Genomic DNA, 20,942 nt, shown 5'->3' with positions numbered 1-20,942 from the left:
GCTATAATGAGCTCCTACGAACTACAAAATAACACTCAATACTTCGTTATAAAACACTACAGTACTTAGTGCTACGCTATAGTTCGTTACATCTCATTAGACTTCGCTTCTGCTCACTAAACCCACTCCAGTTCCACCGCGACAACGCCGACCTCTTAACCTCTACCACTCCCTCTCTCATGGAAGCTCTTCTGGCTATTCGGGGACGCGATTTCGTTCTTACTGCATCTTCCAAGTCTGCCGTTCGCGGTATTACTGTGCTGAAAGATGAAGATGACAAGTCTATCGCTCTAAACTCTCACAATCTTATGTTGTACTCTGGCGAGGCCGGTGACACGACTAATTTCGCTGAATACATTAAAGCGAATGTAGCCTTATACACCATGCGCAATGATCTCGTTCTGGGACCCGATGCCACAGCATCGTTTACGCGTAAACAGCTCGCTACGTCGCTTCGCTCGAGAAAACCCTACCAAGTAAACATTCTGCTTGCTGGTTACGACAAGGGAGAGAAAAAACCCAAGCTCTACTGGATGGACTACCTGGCATCTTGTGTTCCCGTCCCGTATGCCAGTCATGGTTATGCCATGTTTTATTGCATGTCCACCTTTGACCGCTACTATCGACCCGACCTCTCGCTTGAGGATGCTATTCACGTTATGAAGTTATGTTTTGCCGAGTTTAAAAAACGTTTGCCCATCGATTACAAGGGTTTCATTTGCAAGGTGATCGACGAAAACGGAATCCGTACCGTTGACATTGCTGCTTAGATCATTGTAACGTGTTTCTCCGTTTCGTCCTTCTTTTCCTCCTTCCTATTCCCTGCACTTCTTTAGCTTCCAGATTCACGTTTATGCATTGGCGGGTTGCACGGGACGCGTTGTGGTCTTATCGCTCTCTTTGACTGCGTCGTTGTTGTACGTATGAGTTTTTTTCTTACTTTCTTTACAAATGCCCGAGCCGTGTCCGATCGCTATACATCAGAATTGAATTTTCCGTTCTTCACATTTACGATTATGATATCCTCCCAAACGTTATGCTTTTCTTTGCTCTAATATGTGGGCGATTCTGCCGTACGCTGTCTGCAGCCTTTGCGTTAGATGCAATCCGGGTTGTGAAAGCAACGACACGAGTTGTCCTTGGAGCCCAGAAAGCGATGATAGCTTGGAAACGCGTGTAATGTCGTCAACGTCTGCTGCACCGTGCTCTAATCGACCTCCGAGCAAAAGAAGGAGTCGCGAGTACGGTTTGAGCAATCCCAACACGGCTTTCAGCGTTGGCGGCTCTATGTGCTGTCCCAAGTACAAAACACAGATTGGACCGACGAGCAATGGATCAATGTCAGTCGTGACTTTCTTTACTCGATTGTGAGCTTCGACACTAGAAGCTTCGCTGGGTGAAACCGTCAGTGCTGGGCCGTTCTGTTTCCATCCATAGCTTTCGAGGATACGCAAGGCGTGACGAAAAACGAGATGCTTGACCACACGCAACTGCAGCTGAGGTGCAATGGCCCGTAAACCGAGACGGATATTTGACCATTCGCTTGGCAACAGGTTGTTGTGCTGCAGCACAAGGAAGTTCGGTGAAGCTTGTAAGGCGGCTGTGTACTGGTGATGTAAAATGGATTTTCTAGATGCAGCCGGTTTTAACAAGGTAGTCCATGTTTTTTCTAGAGAGCTTTGTTAATGATATAAAAAACGACGATTTCCTATCCACACCACGTACGCAACATCGCAGTAGGCCTCATGTTGGAGCTGGGATGCACGCGTTTTGGTCGACTACCTCTTTGCTGTGCTTCTGTTTAAAGAATAATAAGGTTGTGCCCAAAAATAAGCGAGTTCACGTGGAGTCGGGGAGTTTTTCTTGTGTCAATAGACTCGAAAGATAAGATAAGTTTAGATAGCAGACCAGCCTTCAAGTGCTGCATGTTCAGCAGGCCAAAACTGGGATTTAGTAACCAGAGTCGCAGTCAACTAACTAGATCATGCATGAAACAGTATCCAAAAAACCCATATATATTTTAGCTAAGAGATTATAGTTTACACTTCAGTTTCGGAGAGCAACATGTTAGGAATGCCCTCAACAATAGGATAAACATGGCCGCAACTGCCGCATGTCATTTTCCCCTCGGTGATTTCAGTTTCCAACAAAACATTATGAAGAGACTTGAAGAGGAGCTCATCCGATTCATCTGTCAGCTCTGGTTTTTCCATCGGCAATGTGTTGTTTCCCAACTAGATGCAGAAGCATGTCAGCAATGATATTGGTTCCGTATTATTTTCCATGTGCGTGAAGACTTACCTGCTGCGTTGTTTTAACTAATGCTGGCCATTCGACTCGCAGCATCACGTTTTTTATGAACTCAGGGTTCATTTCACATTCCTGAATAGCAATTTTCGCATCGGAGATGTTCAAAGGAAAGGCATCGGGAGAAGAGCTGCACTTTTTGCTTGCACAAGTAAGAAAGTTTGCTACCCGTGTTAGTTGTCTAGTCAGAAACTTTCCAGCCGCCCAAGTAGAGCACACGTACCTGTTAGCAGTTTCATTTTACAGTTATATGAATATGATTGCCCCTCAACTTTTGTGCCGGTGGAAGAAAACGCGAGAATACTTTGGCGGAAATGCACTATCGTTCGTAAGCCATCTTTATATCTATTTAACGTAGTACGGAGCAGTATCAAATAATATTATAAGGGACTCGACAGAAAAACTGCGAGCTTTAATGATGGTTAGCGAACTGCACCGCATATCACCGTGCCAGTTCAACCCTGATGCGATGTCCCTAAGAATTGCTAATTACTAAAGCACCGGTGCAGTAATTTCAAGAGTTCATAACCCTATTTTAGTTCCTACCATCAGGCTATCTAATCAGAAACAGAAATAGAAGCGTCCTTTCCAGACTTTCTCGAGGGCATAGAGAAGCTAGATAAAGGTTGCTCCATAATTTTTAACATGCCTTGCAGACTTGACTTCCAAACAGCAAGCTTCTCGTGAAGCTTTACCCACTCTTGCTTTTGGAAAACACGGTAACTGCTTCTGTGCACAAGGAAGGACTTTGTGAGTTGTGACATACGTCCCTCAACGAGGCCAGCACGGATCACATCAATGATCCACAGTTCAACGCTACTCTCGTCAATCTGCAGACCCTTGGCGATCTCAGCGTAGGAAAGTTTGTTGTTGGAGGCTGCGGTAGCCAAAGAAGCAGCAGTAAGCAGCTTCATCTTACGAAGAAGAGCCTCTTCGTCCAACTTGTATTGCTCAAAGCAGCCAGCGTTTTGAGCCTTCCAGGACAGGTAATCTTCCAGGACACCGCCGCAAAGAATACCGAGCAACTGAACGATGGATTGATCCAAACGTTGGACAGCAGGGAGACTTACAATGTCATCATAGAAGAGAATCTTGGGAGAGTTGATGGCACGGCTGACCAAATCGCGGGCAGCCTCATCAACAGTATCCTCGCTCAACTTAACAGCCTCCAACAAAAATTGGAAGGACTGCTCCTCGCTGAAGGGACGAATAGAGTTGGAGACGAGAACGTTAAAAGCGCGTTGTTCAGCCATGGACACGCCAGCTTCCTGGAGCCAAGAAGAAAGGTAGGGCAAGTGAGGAGTAAGCAAGTTGTACAGGGAAGCCTTCGAGGCCACGGAAACAATGGTGGTCAAAATGATCAAGCGAGTGGAAATGTATTGCTTGGGAATGGAATTGAAGAGGGTAGAAAGAACGGCCAAAAGCAGGGTGGGATTAACAGAGTTAGCCTCGGAGAAACCCTTCACAATCGCACAAATTTTGTTAACACTGCTTTCGTATTCAGTAGATTCGCTCAACAAGCTCAACATGACATTAAACACGGGTTCGAACTCTATTCAAAATAGCATGTTAGTAAACAAAAGCATAAAGTCAAAAAAGTTACGCAAAGTAAAGAAAACAATCCAGATGCAGCTGAATCATAACCAATTTCGAAATGTTCCTTCCAGCAATTACATCCTCGAGTAATGACTCTCAACGTAAAACTAACATACCCTTCTCAGGAGCCTTGCTGAGCAAAGCGAGGTTGTCCAACAGCAAATTGATTGCATTTTGAACGTTTTCGGCGGTAAGGAATTCCGCACATTTCGTTGACAGAACCTTCTGCTCATTTTCACCAATATTGTCCAAGTAAACGGCCAATTCCTCGACCTACGATAATAGGTTAGCAAAATCGATCAAAAAAGCTCGTAAAAAACTGAACCTACCTGTTCCTCAATAGAGGACTCTACAAAAAGAATATTTCCCGAAGTTTGTTCCATCTTTCTGTCGAGAACTCGAAATTTCAACGGGAACTGGGCTCGTGAAAACTCGGTGGTAGGTGGAGGGTGAACTTCACGCAGACCTGCAACCATACGGACCCCTCGCTTACTCTGGTGAATAACCGAAGCATGTTCCTCGTAACGGAATATTACGCGAGTTTCTAGGGCAAACTGAACGAAGTAAAATGCAGTAATGGGGGAGCCGTTTGGTGGAAGGGGATTAAGGCGCTAAGAATATGTCGTGAAGTGTAAATTCGTGAACAAGGGCAATTTCGCCTTCGCTGTGTCTCAAGGTGTAGTGTTACCTAAATTGAAACCGCTCTTACTTTCTGTTTCACATAGTCTCCCCAGATACGGCCGTTCATAATTTAGGCTTTTGTTTTTACTTGTAGAGAAACAATCACCAATAAAACGTTGATGTTGATAATATATATATATATATAATAATAATAATAAGGTAACAGTGTTAGAAATACAAAAGCCACCTATACGTATCCTGAGTTGTAATCGTAAAGAGTGATCGTTTAAAAGGTAGTTTAATGCTAAATGCAGAGTTTTATATTGAAGTGACACTACTTCAACAACAGTTGAAGTATGCAAAGTCCGGTGCCAGTACAGTACAACAAGATTAGTCCCACGCCAAGCTTCCGGTCCATCTGGTACCCATGCCTTGGAACGTAAATAAGAGTTGTCAGCAAACATAGGAGAAGGAAGACAGCCGTGATGCTCAGTGCTGCCGGAAACTCTACCGTGCAGGATTTGTCTTGATGACTTAAACTACTGTAAAAACTGGATATTCCAATACCCAGTAGTATATTAAGCATGGGTCCACCAAACACACCTCCCATAGCCATACCCGGGTAACCTGCTCGCGTAATCATAATATCAGCAACAAGATCACTCAGACTATTTCCTGCGGCAAAAATTGTAAGACCAAGAATTGATTCGTTCAAAGAAAATATAATTCCAAGTGCCTGCAGAATACCAACGACTTCGTTGGCTATTGAAGAAATCCATAGGATACCCATGAAGAATCCCAAAAGACTAACCCATGGCAGGAAGCGTGGCGGCTCCGTCGGACTTGTGTGCTTGTATAATAAATAAACAGTAACTGTAGAAAGAATAAGCGACACCGGGATCGCAACGAATAGAGTCGCTCCCGAAAAGGTAATGAAAACAAAAACGAGGGGTGATAGAAAACACTGCAGGGCACGTAGTGAACGATTCCACGCCTGACCAGCAGGATATGTGGCTTCCTCTAGCGGCCCAATTGGTTCTATGGGGTGACGAGGAGACTGGTATACAGGAAGAGTCAGGGTAAACAGGAGAACAGAAGGTGCGGCAAGGATATCAAGCACACGCTGAAACACGGTTTTTTTTGAGAAATTGCACAGGGTGGGAAAAAGCAGTTTCAACAAAGAAGGCTGAAAGGGTTCTGGCGAAGGGAAGCGAGAGGTCGACCATTGTTGAGTTGAAGTGACAGACAAATAATCCGCGGTTGGAGGGAGGGGCAACGAGGCAAAGTCGTCATGAGAAACGCTGTAAGGACTAAGGAAGGGTGAACGAACGGCGCTGTTCGATTCATTTGGTTGGCTTGGCGACAAGTCATCCCCAAATGTGGTAGGAGAAGCGAACGAATTCTGAATAAGCCCTTCGTTCAAATGCGACTTCATTTCAAGAGCGCCTAACAGTGATGGCCGTATAGTACGGGCACTAGGAGACAATGGTACCCGTTCATGAGAACCACTTCCTACGTCGCTTACGGCGATAAGATGAGGGTTGCTTCGAGTCAGAAGAGCAGCGGAAGAGGACGAAGGAAACGCCTCAACATCGTCTCCAAGAAACTGTTCCGAAAACAACGATACAATGGACATGTTATCTGGCAAAGGACTGCTTAGTGGAGAGTATGCAGGTAGCGGCAAGCACAAGTGATTATCCACGGGAAGCGGTGACTCTTCAACAGCAGTGTCGCCGCCAAAAAAGAAGACGAACAGGACATACGCTGTGTAATATGTTATCATGGTAAGGCTCTGCCACAAGCTTAGGCAGCCATTATGGATTAGAAAAGTGATTACGAGTAGAACAGCACCAGTGAAAAACAATACATCTCGCAGAAAGTGCTGCTTGGGCACACAGAAGGGTTGCAAAATGCAGATAGTTCCGCACACAATAGCGCAGATAAACAAAGCAGAACCTAACAGCTCACCTATGGCTAGGCCAGCGCTATCAACACGGACGGCTGCAAATGTACTCAGCACGTCCGGAGATCCGTTGCCTAGAGCAAGAAATGTGACGCCGACAACTGAATCCGGCAACTGCAAGAGCCATGATATTGTAACAAGGTTGGTGGAAAAGAAATCGCTTGCTGATATGCCCAAGTTACTGAACAAAAATGCTAGCCAGCATAAAACTAGCGCTATGGCCAGTGGTCGATTATTTGTCATATAACAGTAGTAGAACTCGATGTAATCAATCACTCCACTGTCTTTACCACTGCAATAAGCCTTCGCAAAAGCACACTGATCCGAACGAGCTACATTTCGGATGGCACTGCATGCAATCTCATCGCCAAAGTCCACATGTGATGCTTGAAAATCGGACGAGCTTTCTTTCCAATTGAGAGTGAGTACGGGCAAACGAGCGCTAGAACTCGAGGGAGAATACCAATTGGCAAAACCTTTTGACGATTGTCGCTTTAAAACGGTGTATACGACAGCAATGAGAGCCCAAATTAAAAAAGCAACAACTCGTCGTTTCACCAGCGAGTAACTACGCCCAGAGCGAATGTTCTGATGCTTCCAAGGGACAATCAAAGAATTCATCCTAAACGTCCTTGTTACCAGCAGGGCACGCGCACAAGTAGAATTCAAAAAATCAGATGCTTCGTGCCGTTCTCTTGTTAACCAATACAGCAGAAACGTCAAGGCATTATATGCTCAGAACTCACGTGTTAACTTTAGTCATAAGCGAGAACTGACGACGTAAGCGAATGCTTTTGCAGATCATAATTATATAGGATCTACAATCCGATGATTGTCGTCTAATCGTGGTTGCCCACAAGCGAAAGGAAAACACGTCCATCTAAACCAATCGCGCCAGCTGGGTACTTGGGTCGAGGGGGGACAACGCGTCTGGACACAAAGGGTTGTAACTAAATTTGTGGGTTAGGAAAAAAGCAACAATGAAAAGAATGAGTTAAAGCCTGCAAACTAATTAATCTTTGCGTTACTTACTGAACATAAATTCCGTGGAGGCACGTACGTGCGAATACGCGCGTAATCCGGAGTAAACCTGCCGTGTTTATCAATATTTCCCATTTTTCCAGTTCGTGTTCCCTTGTAATAATTATGACCCATTTTAGAAGTCATTGGAAGGCGACGAGCACCTTTCAAAATCTGTGAGAAGCGCATTCTAGTAATGGGAGAGGATCGCGAAAAGGAAACGGAAAGGAAATAATAAAGGAGCAGGTGGGGGATAGTGAGTGGCTGTAACAGTTCACTATCCGAATTTATGGTGGAGCAGTGTTTTTTTCGGTAGCGTCTAATAGTGCATACCACTTCGTTGCACGTCTACACACTTTCTTATACATCCTTAAGGTGATAACGGGTTTTAATGCAGTTCAGTAAAAATGATAAGAAACTTCACCGCGAAATAACGCGCTAGAACCTAACTCCACGAGACGATGAACCACATCGGCCACAGTGCTGGTTATTGCATAGGATAGAACGACGTCCATTTTGCTGTTGGAAGGCGCTTCTAGTGAAAAATCTGTAACTGTGTGATATCTCTTCATTGGGTGAATCATCTGCATTTTTAATATTCCCTGTCCGCTGCTGGATACGGTAGTAGTTACATTGCACACAACATCTACGTTTACACAAATACGCCATGAATCAGCCCGAGAGATACGAGCTCATTGAGCTTATGGGCCTGCCAAAGTACGTTATTGCTCGTAGAGGTTAGATCTATTTACTAACAAAACAGGGTCACTTACGAGCTTGACACAAAATCCCCAAACACGGCTAATATTACGATTGAAAAAGAAGATCACACGCTCGCAAACATGCTCCGCACGTAAGGACTCATCTGTCGAACACTTTCGCGAATAGAAATGTTAATACTCATATTTCCAGTCAACTGCTGTACGATGAGCGAGTTGTCTTCGCGGGTTACCGTGTCCCCCATCCTTTAAATCACAATTTCATCCTCCGGGTTCAAACGACGGAGGAGTGTTCACCAAAACAGGCAATTATTGATGCCTCAAAAAGTCTCATTACCGTTCTTGAACAGCTGAAAGTAAACTTCACTCGAGAATGGGAGCTGAAAAAGATTTCCGACGAAGGCGTCGAAATGGACTTCTCATAGAATGTTGCATGTGTGTGCAACAGTCTCTGCTGAGCAATTCTGAAGCGAGTTGCGGCCGATAGCGATTATTGTTTACGTACGAATATATAGTCAATGTGGGAAAAAGAAAAGAAACATTACATACGCAATTGTTTAAAGAAGGATCCGACAGACGCTACATAGTAATTTCGCAATGTTTCGTATATCTTTGGGCTGTTTCAGTTTTTAACGTTTTTTAGTGTTGCGGGAAACAACTAGACCCGATGCACGTGCTCAGTTGCAGATCCCCCACGAATACATTAATACCTTACCTCCTTCCAACCAAGCATTCCGCTCGGCATAGGGAGTGAGTGCCGGTGCAGTTAATTATCCACAGATGGCCATTCATTGGGCTATGTACGGTGTAATGCCGTTTTTGGCAGGGTTAGCATCTTCTGTTTACAGACGGAGCCGGGTATACCATGCCTCAAGAAGCTTGTCTTCAAGTGGGAAGAACATTGCAGACATGGTTCATTCAAAAAAGGCAGTTGACATGGTGAACAATGCATACGCTGAGATGAAGGAACAAATTTCTGTTCAGGAACATGAACCTCTATTTCGCTCGCACTACGTCTCAACTTTTCTATCGTTCCGTGATGGTTTGCAACCCGTGTTCAAGACGTTCTACGATCCCACCAGGAACGAGTGGATAAGTGTTGCGCGAATGGGAAAGGCCATGTCTGGTTACCAGAAGATGACTCACGGCGGTGCAATTGCAACATTATTGATCGAATGTTTAGAAACAACACGGAGCTTGTCAAAAAAACCGCTTGATGAGATTCAGGAGCCAAGCGATCCTGTGTACCATGAAGACTTTCGCTCGACGATTCCATCGTACGGTATTCAATACTACAAACCCATTTCCGCCGGATCCTGGGTGCTTATTCGCGTTCGCGATAATGTCGCTACACTTTATGATGCTAAGCGACAAAAATTGGCTCAGGCTGTCGACAAGACAATGTCTCCTACGCCAGCGTAGTGAATTTATGACACTGAAGAATGCAAGAGTGACATTTTAATGAAACTCCAAGAAAAAATAAGAATATCGGCTTTTTGAGACCCTTTTACCTAAATGCCCGCAATGCCTCCAAACTGATATGAGAAGCATAATTTTTGAAAAGGTCAAGTAGAAAGTCTCGACTACTTTGGGTATCGAGTGAGCCAAACTTCACAATAGTAACTCCTCGAATGCAACAAGCTGTCCACAGCACTACTGGCCGTTCTTCTGCTTTCATGGTTTTATTCAAGCGGTCAAGCTTCCATCGCTGATGTTCTAACAACTGCTCACTTAGTTGTCTAAACTGTGGCCCCACCAGAAAAAGCGTGCCCACACACTCAAAATGTTCCATTCTATCCGCAATGGGACAAGCCGAGAGTGGGTCTTGTTTAACAAGTTTAAGCACATCTCGGACCAGAGTCTTTCCATCTCTCTGAATAATGTTTTTGGAGACGTAGGAAGTCATATCCCATCGTTCGTTCAGCAAGCTGCGACCGTTCACCATCCAGTCGAGTAACGCTAAACTGCAAGTATCATCTGCTAATTCACAAACCTGTGTCTGTGTGTAGACACTGTCTGCAAACGGTTGCACAGGGTCGGGAAGTGAGAGACATGTCGCTTGTGAGCCAATGCGGATTTTTATATTTTGAGTTGAAGGTCCCTTACCGGCAATTGTCTTAAACACTTTCGTGCTGCCCTGTGTTTGGATACTCAGTACACAAAGATCTCCGATAGAAATCCGAAGCTGAACTTCGTCGCCAGCGACGAGTCCACCACCATAATTGAGCACATAAAGAGTTGTAAACGTCGAGGTCGACTTTGGTACAATTAATTTCAGCGGATAAGTAAACTTGATACGCCGAACAGTCTCAACATTTCCTGCTTTTTCAAGTTCAAACAGTCCGACGCTGGCTTGCGGCTTTTCAGTCTCAAGCGTCCTGGTCATTTTTGGTGTAGTAATCTGTACAGGGGCGTCTCACCCTTCCTAATGAACTCCTCCACATTTTTGAAGTAGGTTATCAGCGAAATAGTAGCAAGATAGACAAATAACATCGCGGGATAAATTTCAATGTATGCATCTTTTTGTTAAATTTTTGCGGTTATTCCAAGACACTTTTTGTTGTATACTTTTTTTTTGTTATTTGTGTTTCTGAGATGCAGAAAGCAGTCACACAGAGAACACCAACATGAAGCGAAACCCACACTAGGCAACCTGCCCAGAACCAGAGACTCAGAAATGGCACTGAAGGAATACCAAGTCGTTGGTCGCAAGATTCCTACTGAGCACGAGCCCGTGCCCAAGTTGTTCCGCATGCGTTTGTTCGCACCTAACGCTTCTGTTGCCAAGTCTCGTTACTGGTACTTCTTGAAGATGATCAACAAGGTCAAGAAGGCCACCGGTGAGATTGTCGCCGTCAATGAAATTAAGGAGGCTCGTCCTTTGCAACCCAAGGTCTTTGGCATCTGGATTCGTTACGACTCTCGCTCTGGTACCCACAACATGTACAAGGAGTACCGCGACACTACCCGTGTTGGTGCCGTCGAGTCCATGTACGCTGATATGGCCGCTCGTCACCGTGCTCGCTTCCGCAGCATCCGTATCCTTAAGGTCGTCACTGTCGACAAGAAGGCTGACGTTCGTCGTAACTACGTTAAGCAACTTCTTGAGCCTGGTTTGAAGTTCCCTCTTCCTCATAGACGCGACTTCGGTAGCAAGCTTTTCGCTGCTCAACGTCCCAACACCTTTTATTAGGAACTTGCTTCATTGCAATGACAAGGATGTACAAAACAAGAACAAAACCATCGGTAACAGAAACAGGTGGAGGGTTAGAAAGGGTTGTTTTTGGGTGTGTTACGTAAATGGTCAAGGTGAACGTTGTGAGTATCTTGGCGAAGTTCAGAGATGTCAGCGGTTAATGTGGTGAGGGGTTGGGTGTAACACAAGGGGAGTCTTTGGAGTTGGTTTTCAGTCATCCTCGTCGTCGCTGCCGTAACTAACAAGAGCACCGGAAACAGCCGAATTAACTGGCTTTAATTCAGCATCCGGTGTATGTGTGGAAGCAGCTTGTTGAAGGGCAGCAAGCACGTCGTCTGAAACAAACTTATTTGTTGTGCTTTCAGGTGCTTGTGCTCCGGCACTGTTTTGCGGAAGCGATTCACTAGTTGTGATTGCCTTCTGTTGTTCAAGTTGATGTTGAATAGAATTGGTGCCATCGGCGTACCATAGTTCATCACTTGGAGTATAACCCTCCAAGCCCAACGCTTGTTCACGCTGCCTCCGTTTCCGCGACTCCGAAGTTCCATCGCGCATGTCACGGAGGTCATCAAGAAACTGTTTTGGGAGTAACCTTTTAATTGCCTGTGCTGCACGTTCTTCAAGTCGTCGTTGGTTACGCGCTTGGGCAGCCGGATTGGGGTCAAACGTCGACCAGCGAACGTTAAGACATTCATCGTTATCGAGCGCTTGATGTGCCATTGCCTCTTTCGCGAATTGGGCATTAGCTTCATTCACGTATGTAACGAAGGCAATGCCCCTTGAATTGAGAACGCGAATACGTTCAATGTCGCCCCATTCGGAAAAATGACGAGCAACAACCTCTTCAATGTCATCGGTTGGTTTAATTTGGCCAACGTATAACGTATGGTTATGCCGTAAAAAGGAGCCGACACCGCCCATGTCGTCCCTGTAATCGGCGTGTTTTTCGCGGCCAAAACAATCAACGTTAGCGTTAAAGATATCGTTCTCTGTTGGCAGCCTGTGCAAGTAAATGCAATGAGAACTATTGTGGAGCAATTAGTACATAAAAAACTTGTAGTGAGTATTTTCATAAGACATACCCTTCAGAACACATGCCACGAGCAAAAAAAAGACAAAAATAAGACCCGAGAACTTTATCTGCCTTCGTGTATCCAGAATCGCGTTCGATAACACAACGAGTTTCTGATTTTATTTGACTTTTCAGGGGATCACGACGCGAACCTCCGCTCCATTTTCCGTACCATCTTTCAGTAATGTTAGCATTATGCAGACTGACGTGTATTTACATACATATTATAAACCTGACCAGGTTCAGGAGCCTCCTGCTCAAATTCCATTCGTGTTTCAACCTGTTTCCGAGCTGGACGCGTCTTTTTTTTTGTTTTTTTAGTTGAAACTAGACTTTTTGATGCATCTGACGTTTCTGTCATTGTTTTTTTTTCGGGATCTGTTTCATTCTGAGCAATTGAACTCGTTTCTAAAGCTGGAGACGAGCTGCTCATCTGGATCGCGTGTGAGGGGGATGGTAGAGTTGTGTCGTAGGTACTATTTGAGCACGAAACAGTCTGGCTTTCGTTTAGGTATCTTGATGCAAAAAGGTGGTTGTTCAAGTCTTGGTGTGTCTTATTAATTGATGCGAACAAAACTCACCACCAAAAAGGGAGGCTTCACGAAATGCGCAGAAGGCCTCTTTGTCTCGTTAGTGGAGAGAGAGAGGGAAATAGAGCACCGAACCGCTGGTCGTGGTTTGCAAGCGAGTAATGAAATACGTATGGTCCACCCCTGCTATTAGGGCATTTCCACGACGGTTTCTGCATTCATCTTCTCGCTTATTTGTTGACGTGTCTGTGCTCAATCGTTACGCTAGTAAGCTAAAAAGAAAAGCAGCCGAGTCCGACGTGTCAGTGGAAAAACTATTGAGGGACGCAGAAAAGTTACATGCCATTGATAAAAAGAACACGACTCACGTCACACAAAGTTCAACAAAACGACTGGATTCAACAACTAACTTGAAAAAACTACATGATTTTGTTGATCTTGATAAAGTTGAAACATTAACAACAGAACAAGCAACGGAATTGTGGAAAGAATTTTGTTTACGAAGGCCGTGTACTGTGGGGGCGGTGTTGCCAGCTTCGATGTATAAACGAATGCTGGAAACGGCAAAACGATACCCAGTATTCGTGCTGCCAATTCCTCGAGGCCAACAAGGGTTAGAAACGCATATATTACAATGGTTGTTTCCACAGGAGAACACAGCACATCTTGTGCTGACGACGTTGCTTGAGTACAAGCTTCGCCGTGAATATGCAGTTCCACACACCACTGTTCTGCATTTTCCAGAGTTATCAGAAACAAAAAAGATAGTGCTCACGCTCAGCGAGTTTGATCCCAACAAGTCCATCAGCGCTCTTGACGTTCAAATACTACTTCACGGAGTGCAAAAATTCTTCACCAGCACAGACACATCGATAACGGGAAGACGTAGGTTAGAGATGCTTCGTTCATTTAACGATGGATGCCAGTACGATCTTAAACAAGTGGCTGAAGACATGGATATGCTGGAATAAAAATCTCGCGGCGTACACTGAGTACACGGACAAATACCCACGAATTATAAGTTAATGGTCGAATAAACGCACCGCACGAGCCAATAGGTCCGATTACATAAAATCGTCAAAGTCATCGGCGAAGTCGTCATACTCGTCGGCCACATAATCCTCGTAAACCGATTTGTCTGCGGCGGTCTTCTTCGCATTAAGGTTGAGCGAAGGCTTACCAGCGGGCTTCTTAGCTGCAGAAGAAGCGGGAACAGAAACGCGTGCAGGAGCACGGGCACCACGAGGCTTGTTGCGTGCCTTTTCTTCTTGCTCCTTTCCGAGAGCAAGCTTGTTGATCGATTTGTTGATGTTCTTAATTTCAGACGCAGGGAGAGTCTCTAACAACAAAGGAATAAGGTCCTGGCAAAACTTCAAGTATTCCTTGGAAGTATGTGTGTTGAGAAGCTTCTTCAAAATTTCCGCTTGGAACTTGGCAAAGTCGGCGGCTGTTTTGAGTTCACGAGCCTCAGCAGCACGAGCTCTATGACCACTGGCGGTGTTTTGGTCGACAATGTCGAAAAGGTCCATGGCATTAGCCAAGTCCGACTCGATTTCTGCAGCTTGGGCTTCCTTCTTTGAGACGGTTTGTTGTTCAGCAGCTGCCAACTTCTCAGCCTCAGAAATGGCCTTCTCAAGCTTTCGTTCATGGATGCGTTGCTGCATCCGTTCAGCACGACTCAACTGCTTCTTTTCAGAAGCATGAGTCTCCGAGGAAGTAGAGGACTTGACTTGATCCTCCCAGCTCAGGTTTTCCTGCTCCTCCTCTTCGTCATCAAATCGTTTGGTGGCCTTTGCAGGCTTGGATTTAGCAGCAGCTCCGGTAAAGCTGAAATCCTCTGCAGCCTTATCATCAACCAAAAAATCCTCTACAGATATTATGTCAGCCAACGCTTCAACAAATCCCATAAATGTACTCACCCCAACTATCCATTGTTTCTTCTTTTCTACTGTTCCTTAGTACTGGTGAAGTGAGAACGAGATGGGCGGGTTGGAGAAAGAGGAGTCGAAGGCGTTGATGGTGAATTTTTTTTCACGCCAGCGTGAACCACTAGATGGAGACACAATTCATGCCCAATGGAAAGATGATTGTTTCTGTAATATAGAACTTTGGTATAGAGGCTTTTTTATTAGCTGCGAGTCAAATTGTAGATGGTCATGAATAGCGACTATTATTATTGTGATGATAATTTAAACTCACAGGGGCCTCTCTCGTTAACGAAGTTTGCTGCTTTTGTTAAGCATTAGACAGTTGAAATAAAGTATATGTAATTGTATCTGTAAGATACGAAACAATGAGATAATACACGGGTTCCTTCAGGGAGAATTAATTATGACGAATGAAAGAAGGAAAGATCCGGTCAATACCGGAATAATATTGTACAACAATTGGAGAGTATTCTACTAAAATCTTGTGGCACACTTTTACCACTAATCATCATGCATACCAATTCGTTAGGTCGATTCGCGTTCTTCTCAATGTGCGAACTTTGGGAACCAGCCCACAGTTAGATCGGAAACAGCGATATACTCTCATGCCTCCATGCGTCCCATGCAAAATCATCTTCTCCTTTGATTTTAGTCTCTAATTCTCGCTATACAACAACCTTTCTTGGACCACTTGTTGCTATACCCTCACCCTGCATGACCCTGCCCTCTGTAGGCACAAACCCCGTAAAAGTCATACCCCAGCTTAAACAAGCTTAGATGTGTCAACTCGTTTAAAGTTAATGACATCATGCCTACATCATGCACATAAAGCAGTCTCGGGTTCGACTCCGGGTGAGTGGTAAATAGTCTATAACCGTTCTAAAAGTGCAGCGCCGTGCTTGCCTTCCCCCATACCCTTTTATAAAAATAACCGTGAGAACGACGTCTAAACGACCACAAAATGGTATGTGTTTGCTATACGAAATACCGGCTATACTTTGATACTGACAGAAACGCGTGAATGACGGCTCCCAAAGGGGGACGACGTTCTGTGCGGATATTTAGACTGAAAGAACCTTGACGAACGAACAAATTGCTGAATTTAAGGAAGCATTCTCGCTTTTCGACAGAGATCAAGATGGAAACATCACATCTAATGAATTGGGTGTCGTTATGCGTTCTTTGGGACAGTCTCCCACCGCTGCTGAGCTCCAAGACATGATTAATGAGGTTGATGCTGATGGAAACGGAACAATTGACTTCCCCGAATTCCTTACGATGATGGCTCGTAAAATGAAGGACACAGACGATGAGGAGGAGGTCCGAGAGGCGTTCAAGGTTTTCGACAAGGACGGTAATGGTTACATTACCGTCGACGAACTTACACACGTTCTTACGAGCTTGGGTGAACGTTTGTCGCACGAGGAAGTCGCGGATATGGTTCGCGAGGCCGATGCGGACGGTGACGGTGTCATTAACTATGAGGAGTTTGCTCGTGTTATTTCTTCCAAGTAGTGTCCTCATTCTCCAATATATATATATGTATACATTCACACGGGCTTGAGTGCTTACATTTGTTATTACCAATGCACGTTACAGACGAGCATGTAATCTGTCTGTGATTGGCGCCTCGTTGATTCGTCTAGAAATGGCTTGTTTGCCGAGTTCTCTCTTCTCGTCTTTCATGATGTTGAATACTTTTACCTCGTTCTTATTAGCTTCCCGGGTCCTGTGCTCCTTTGACGTGCTTTTGGTTTGGCCATGTCGTGTTGTCGAAAAGTTTTGGTACACCGATCAGACCCTTGACTCGTGAGGTAGCCTGCAGGTAATCTAACTTTATATGTTACAAATCACATACATGCATATCACAATATTATTAACTACCGATCAATGACGGAGGGGATCGTTTTGCGTATCTCTTGCAGCAGTAGTCTAGAGACGTTACTTTGTAGGTGATTTGCTTAAAAGAGTAGATTGGTGGGTTGAATTCTGTAATGTCGGCTTTCTTCTAAAACTTGTAGCAATTCTCTTGGCTCACACTACTTTATTGGACGTCGTCGGGGTCCTCGAAGCGAAAGTGTCTCTCCTCTTCCGTTTCTCATATAAAAAACTTCCTCCTTTCGGTACACAGGAGCTTGTTGTTGCTAACGTAGCATTTTCTCTTGTTTTTTCTACTGTTTCGTTGGAACTGTTCTCTTTTCTTAGATACTTGGGTTTGTACTAGCTTTTCCTCAGTTCGAATTGGTCCAGTGGATAACTCCTGCAGCTCGCCTTGTTCATAGTGAAAGCTGTTACATGATTCCATTATAAACTCATTCTGTTTCTCGATAACCAATGGTTGAGAAAGTGTTGAATTATGACGCTTTGCGTAACGAACATTTTGACGCTCTAGAGGAATTAGAAAAACTCATTCCTAAGGATGCATCGTCTCCATCATCGGATGGGGTGAGTGAAACACGTACCTTATTGCAGGATTGTTTGCGAATCGTTTCTGAAGATACTGCTCACGAGAATGAGGTGTACGAACAAGTGAAACAAAAACAGAAGCAGGAAGATTTGGCTATCAAACAGGGTGTTCAGAATCTTTTAATGGAACTAAAGCAACTCTTCATGTTCGCCAATGACACACAAACTTCTATTGTTCAAATGACCTCAGAAATCAAAAGTTTGGATATGGCTAAAACAAATATTACTTCGTCCATGACACTCTTGAAGCGATTACAGATGCTTGTTACCGCGTTTGAAAAGCTCCGTTATTTTCGACAAACGCGAAACATTGGTGATTCTGTGGGAATGATGCAAGTCGTCCTACAGTTGTTGCAGTATTTCAAGCAGTATCGCAGTGTGGACCAAATTGCTGCACTTACTCAGTGTATCGTAAATTTCAAAACTTCTTATGATTTGCAAATTCGGGAAATGTTTGAGCTGTTATTTAAGAAAAATGAGTCATTGCCAGACAGGAGTTCAGCGTCCACTATAAAAAATATGAAGGATGCCTGCAAGCTTTTTGACGTCTTGGGTGAGGAATCCATAAAAGCTATTACTGATTGGTACTGTAAGCACCAGTTGTCTGATTTTTTACGTCTTTTCCAAGAGAATGAGGAGGCAAATGCTTTAGAAAACTTGTCTCGAAGATATACATGGTTTGCGAAGCTGCTGACAACATATGACACTTCACATAAAGATATTTTCCCAGAGAATTGGCGAGTAGACTATCATCTTTGCATGTGTTTCTGTGATTCCACGAAGTCGAATCTTAAGATGCTGTTATCACAGAAAAAAGACTCGCTGAAATATGATGTATTTGTCGGTGCCTTACAGCATACTGTAGCTTTTGAAGATTCACTTAAAAACCGTTTTGGTCGTCGGCAAACATCGGAGCGTTCTCGGCTGTCTCTAGATTCAACCATGAGCATTGATCTTTCAAATGGAGTATTTGATGGAATCATTTCAGAGGTTTTCGAACCTTACGTGGACATATATTTTGCCCAACAAGAGTTACTTTTAAAGTCTATTCTAACGAAGGCCCAGTCGTCTAATGCGCATGATGAATCTCTCTTGGTTCTTCCGTCTTCAACTGATCTTTTCCGTGCTTATCGGGGTATATTAGCTCAATTCGTTCGGTTCAGTAGATCTGAGGCCTTACTGTCCTTGGCAAAACTATTCGCATCTTGGTTGAGTAAATACATTCGCAATGTTTTACTGTTGAACTCATTGACCGTTCCCATCAGAGAATTGGCTGTTCGTATAAACACATCGGATTACATTTGTGTTACCACTTTACAGCTGGAAGATAAGTTTAAGAAGATCTGCGTTTCTGAATTACAAGATCAAGTGTCTTTTAAGCGTGTCGTTGACGAAGTAAATGAATGCGTGAGCAAACTTCTGAAGGAAATTACAATTCGTTTTGAAAGAGCTTTTGAGCAGAGCTTTCAAGCTATTTCAAAAATTAATTGGAAGCAGCTGGAGACAGTTGGCGATCAAAGTCCTTATATTGGCACTACTATTGAAACCATTGATCAATTAGCAGATCAAGTTTTGCCTTTGTTGGAACAGACTCGTTACGTTCGTAACGTTTCTGACAGAGTCAGCGATGTATTTGTTGCTAAGTTTCTGGGCAGTTTAACTCGAGTGAAGCAAATTCCGGAGGTAGCAGCTGAGCAGTTACTTCTTGACGCGTATTCAATTAAGAAATTTCTTCTCACATTACCTTCAAAGAAACCGGATTATCAACCAACGGAAGCGTATGTGCGTTATGTATCTAATGTTTGTCGCTACGTGGAAATATTCCTTAAAACCTTACTTACACCTGCTCATCCAACAGAAGGCTTAGTGGATAGTTACCTGTTCTTGGTTGGTGATCGATCTATATCAAATTTCTCAACTATTTTAGAGTTCAAGGGAATTGGGAAAAGTGAGCAGGCAGGCTACTTAAGCTGTTTTTCCAAGAAGGTTTCCGGTAACGAATCTTTGCAGGATTCACTTCCGCTATTCCAATACTTAGAGCAAAACTCATTCGCTGCTAAAGCTAAGACTTCTTTCGAATTGACACCTGAGCACACCCGGAAGTTTCGCGACTTGGGGCGGTTATTTGTAAGTAAACGAAGAACTGCTTCATAGTGTAATGATTCAATGAACTATTATGAAGAGAATTTAAATTATGTTAATGTCTTAACTACTATGAGCAATCTACGAACAAGTAATCAAATGAAATTTGTTTCTTTGGTATAAGTTTTAAGGTAGATCTTCCAACTTGACGGAGCATTGGAATATAGACGTTCCTTATATGTCAAGGGTATAGTCTAACGGACGATTGTCTGACCCGAGCTTTTTTGGAGAGAAGAGAAAAGGGCCTAACCAGGATTCGAACCAGGGATCACCTCTAATCCCGAAGGGGGGTATAACCCGAAAGAGGTATGTTAACCACTACACTATTAGGCCTCGTTATTAAGTGTGATACTTGTTATTTATATAACCTAAAAATAAAAGTTTTGCTCAAGTGTCTTTAGGAGAGGAGCCTGAAGGAAAACAGAGATATGAAGTCAATCAGCTGCATTTTCAGCGAGTTTTTAATTTTATATTATTTCGCTCTTTGTATTTGTGTGGCTGTCGTTTATTTTTATTGATCCAGAAGCTGGTTTAGGATTTTTAACTTATACGTCGTATAGCCTTTTACAAGTTTCTGTTATAGGGAACACATTTTCATACGCAACTAAATATGCGTATGCGGTCTAAAGCTTGGAAGTCGGAATGCTTCTTGGGCGCGTTACAACAATCTATTGTACTTGGACTACTAAACACTAATTCCTAAATCAATGATTGGAACTGTAGTAATAGCATCTGCTCCATATATCATTTCTGGAGTGGCTATTATTTTCATTTATCTAATTGGTTAATAAGAAGGGAGTAAGGATAACGGAACGTGGCTTCAAACCAGTTTTATTATTAAAATTTACACCTGTAACTTCTCAACAATAATATCCCTTGAAAACCTAACAAAATCCAATTGTCTCTAATAGAAAAGTACATAGCGTGCAATCAATAAACAATTGTGCGAACATTTATAAATAAGGATTTTTAAGTTAAACAATCGAATCAAGCCGTGAAACTGTGAGTTTAAACCAAGAGTACTTATAGCTAAATACCTCTTTTCCGCTTTAATTAATTAATTTATTGTTATTGTGTCCTTGAGGCTATTTAGCTAGTTGTATTTTATTGAATTGCTAGAATCTTACATAATTCTATGCCGTAATGTACGGCTTCCCAAGAAGATAGCACTGACTCCCCGGTTAAAAAGAAAGAATCAAAAAAATTAAACCAAGCCGGCTACCAGTAACGACAAAGTACCGATCCTGTTGCGCTTGGACATATGAAAGAAGCAGCCAAAAAATTGACTAGCCTCGGAGGAAATAGACAGTTTCTTCGTTGACGGTCTCCTTGATAATCAACATGAATACTTGCAAATATGCTAGTAGAACTTTGTTGTTTAC

General features: G+C 43.6%; 15 protein-coding genes and 1 non-coding gene across 16 annotated transcripts; 7 read left to right on the top strand and 9 right to left on the bottom strand.

Moving 5' to 3' along the window:
* The first annotated feature begins 166 nt into the window (after nucleotides 1-166).
* SJAG_04888 (20S proteasome component beta 4) lies at nucleotides 167-1,717 on the top strand. Its single transcript, XM_002175923.2, has one exon. The coding sequence runs from the start codon at nucleotides 180-182 to the stop codon at nucleotides 768-770; it is 591 nt and encodes a 196-aa protein (XP_002175959.1). The 5' UTR covers nucleotides 167-179; the 3' UTR covers nucleotides 771-1,717.
* On the bottom strand, nucleotides 462-1,833 carry SJAG_04889 (ribosomal protein subunit L11). Its single transcript, XM_002175924.2, has 2 exons — nucleotides 1,726-1,833; nucleotides 462-1,669 (listed from the first exon to the last, which is right to left on the bottom strand). Exons 1-2 carry the CDS (start codon nucleotides 1,745-1,747, stop codon nucleotides 1,035-1,037), a joined length of 657 nt encoding a protein of 218 aa, XP_002175960.1. The 5' UTR covers nucleotides 1,748-1,833; the 3' UTR covers nucleotides 462-1,034.
* SJAG_04890 (tRNA (guanine-N2-)-methyltransferase regulatory subunit Trm112) lies at nucleotides 1,774-2,665 on the bottom strand. The gene is made up of 3 exons (XM_002175925.2): nucleotides 2,531-2,665; nucleotides 2,302-2,471; nucleotides 1,774-2,234 (listed from the first exon to the last, which is right to left on the bottom strand). Exons 1-3 carry the CDS (start codon nucleotides 2,544-2,546, stop codon nucleotides 2,040-2,042), a joined length of 381 nt encoding a protein of 126 aa, XP_002175961.1. The 5' UTR covers nucleotides 2,547-2,665; the 3' UTR covers nucleotides 1,774-2,039.
* Nucleotides 2,632-4,401, bottom strand: SJAG_04891 (translation initiation factor eIF3m). The gene is made up of 3 exons (XM_002175926.2): nucleotides 4,233-4,401; nucleotides 4,020-4,176; nucleotides 2,632-3,859 (listed from the first exon to the last, which is right to left on the bottom strand). Exons 1-3 carry the CDS (start codon nucleotides 4,377-4,379, stop codon nucleotides 2,865-2,867), a joined length of 1,299 nt encoding a protein of 432 aa, XP_002175962.1. The 5' UTR covers nucleotides 4,380-4,401; the 3' UTR covers nucleotides 2,632-2,864.
* Nucleotides 4,402-4,858: 457 nt separating this feature from the next.
* SJAG_04892 (sodium/calcium exchanger) lies at nucleotides 4,859-7,108 on the bottom strand (the record flags this gene model as incomplete). Its single annotated transcript, XM_002175927.1, has 1 exon — nucleotides 4,859-7,108. The coding sequence occupies one exon, from the start codon at nucleotides 7,106-7,108 to the stop codon at nucleotides 4,859-4,861; it is 2,250 nt and encodes a 749-aa protein (XP_002175963.1).
* A 218-nt stretch (nucleotides 7,109-7,326) lies between these two features.
* Nucleotides 7,327-7,696, bottom strand: SJAG_04893 (ribosomal protein subunit L27; the record flags this gene model as incomplete). Its single annotated transcript, XM_002175928.1, has 2 exons — nucleotides 7,327-7,437; nucleotides 7,520-7,696. The coding sequence occupies 2 exons, from the start codon at nucleotides 7,694-7,696 to the stop codon at nucleotides 7,327-7,329; spliced, it is 288 nt and encodes a 95-aa protein (XP_002175964.1).
* A 245-nt stretch (nucleotides 7,697-7,941) lies between these two features.
* Nucleotides 7,942-8,853, top strand: SJAG_04894 (RNA polymerase II complex subunit Rpb11). Its single transcript, XM_002175929.2, has 3 exons — nucleotides 7,942-8,224; nucleotides 8,271-8,360; nucleotides 8,420-8,853. Exons 1-3 carry the CDS (start codon nucleotides 8,175-8,177, stop codon nucleotides 8,649-8,651), a joined length of 372 nt encoding a protein of 123 aa, XP_002175965.1. The 5' UTR covers nucleotides 7,942-8,174; the 3' UTR covers nucleotides 8,652-8,853.
* A 132-nt stretch (nucleotides 8,854-8,985) lies between these two features.
* On the top strand, nucleotides 8,986-10,798 carry SJAG_04895 (fungal protein). The gene has a single exon (XM_002175930.2). The coding sequence runs from the start codon at nucleotides 9,007-9,009 to the stop codon at nucleotides 9,646-9,648; it is 642 nt and encodes a 213-aa protein (XP_002175966.1). The 5' UTR covers nucleotides 8,986-9,006; the 3' UTR covers nucleotides 9,649-10,798.
* Nucleotides 9,734-10,612, bottom strand: SJAG_04896 (urease accessory protein UreD; the record flags this gene model as incomplete). The annotated part of the gene is made up of 1 exon (XM_002175931.1): nucleotides 9,734-10,612. The coding sequence occupies one exon, from the start codon at nucleotides 10,610-10,612 to the stop codon at nucleotides 9,734-9,736; it is 879 nt and encodes a 292-aa protein (XP_002175967.1).
* Nucleotides 10,799-10,832: 34 nt separating the features above from the next.
* SJAG_04897 (60S ribosomal protein L20) lies at nucleotides 10,833-11,589 on the top strand. The gene has a single exon (XM_002175932.2). It carries the CDS (start codon nucleotides 10,904-10,906, stop codon nucleotides 11,417-11,419), a length of 516 nt encoding a protein of 171 aa, XP_002175968.1. The 5' UTR covers nucleotides 10,833-10,903; the 3' UTR covers nucleotides 11,420-11,589.
* Nucleotides 11,590-11,632: 43 nt separating this feature from the next.
* SJAG_04898 (RNA-binding protein Cwf2) lies at nucleotides 11,633-12,927 on the bottom strand (the record flags this gene model as incomplete). The annotated part of the gene is made up of 3 exons (XM_002175933.1): nucleotides 11,633-12,446; nucleotides 12,505-12,669; nucleotides 12,716-12,927. 3 exons carry the CDS (start codon nucleotides 12,925-12,927, stop codon nucleotides 11,633-11,635), a joined length of 1,191 nt encoding a protein of 396 aa, XP_002175969.1.
* Nucleotides 12,928-13,110: 183 nt separating this feature from the next.
* SJAG_04899 (F1-ATPase chaperone Atp11) lies at nucleotides 13,111-15,229 on the top strand. Its single transcript, XM_002175934.2, has one exon. The coding sequence runs from the start codon at nucleotides 13,186-13,188 to the stop codon at nucleotides 13,993-13,995; it is 810 nt and encodes a 269-aa protein (XP_002175970.1). The 5' UTR covers nucleotides 13,111-13,185; the 3' UTR covers nucleotides 13,996-15,229.
* Nucleotides 13,415-15,294, bottom strand: SJAG_04900 (translation initiation factor eIF3j). Its single transcript, XM_002175935.2, has 2 exons — nucleotides 14,944-15,294; nucleotides 13,415-14,891 (listed from the first exon to the last, which is right to left on the bottom strand). Exons 1-2 carry the CDS (start codon nucleotides 14,954-14,956, stop codon nucleotides 14,089-14,091), a joined length of 816 nt encoding a protein of 271 aa, XP_002175971.1. The 5' UTR covers nucleotides 14,957-15,294; the 3' UTR covers nucleotides 13,415-14,088.
* Nucleotides 15,295-15,874: 580 nt separating this feature from the next.
* On the top strand, nucleotides 15,875-16,843 carry SJAG_04901 (calmodulin Cam1). The gene is made up of 2 exons (XM_002175936.2): nucleotides 15,875-15,916; nucleotides 16,018-16,843. Exons 1-2 carry the CDS (start codon nucleotides 15,914-15,916, stop codon nucleotides 16,465-16,467), a joined length of 453 nt encoding a protein of 150 aa, XP_002175972.1. The 5' UTR covers nucleotides 15,875-15,913; the 3' UTR covers nucleotides 16,468-16,843.
* A 153-nt stretch (nucleotides 16,844-16,996) lies between these two features.
* SJAG_04902 (GARP complex subunit Vps53) lies at nucleotides 16,997-19,683 on the top strand. Its single transcript, XM_002175937.2, has one exon. It carries the CDS (start codon nucleotides 17,287-17,289, stop codon nucleotides 19,570-19,572), a length of 2,286 nt encoding a protein of 761 aa, XP_002175973.1. The 5' UTR covers nucleotides 16,997-17,286; the 3' UTR covers nucleotides 19,573-19,683.
* Nucleotides 19,684-19,801: 118 nt separating this feature from the next.
* On the bottom strand, nucleotides 19,802-19,893 carry SJAG_16151. The gene has a single exon. It is a non-coding gene; the product is annotated as a tRNA-Pro (tRNA).
* Nucleotides 19,894-20,942: the final 1,049 nt, after the last annotated feature.

This window comes from Schizosaccharomyces japonicus, assembly GCF_000149845.2.
Source record: "Schizosaccharomyces japonicus yFS275 unplaced genomic scaffold supercont5.2, whole genome shotgun sequence".
Classification (NCBI taxonomy): Eukaryota; Fungi; Ascomycota; class Schizosaccharomycetes; order Schizosaccharomycetales; family Schizosaccharomycetaceae; genus Schizosaccharomyces; species Schizosaccharomyces japonicus.
Note: the sequence above shows the minus strand (reverse complement) of the source record. Positions and strands in the feature narration are given on the sequence as shown.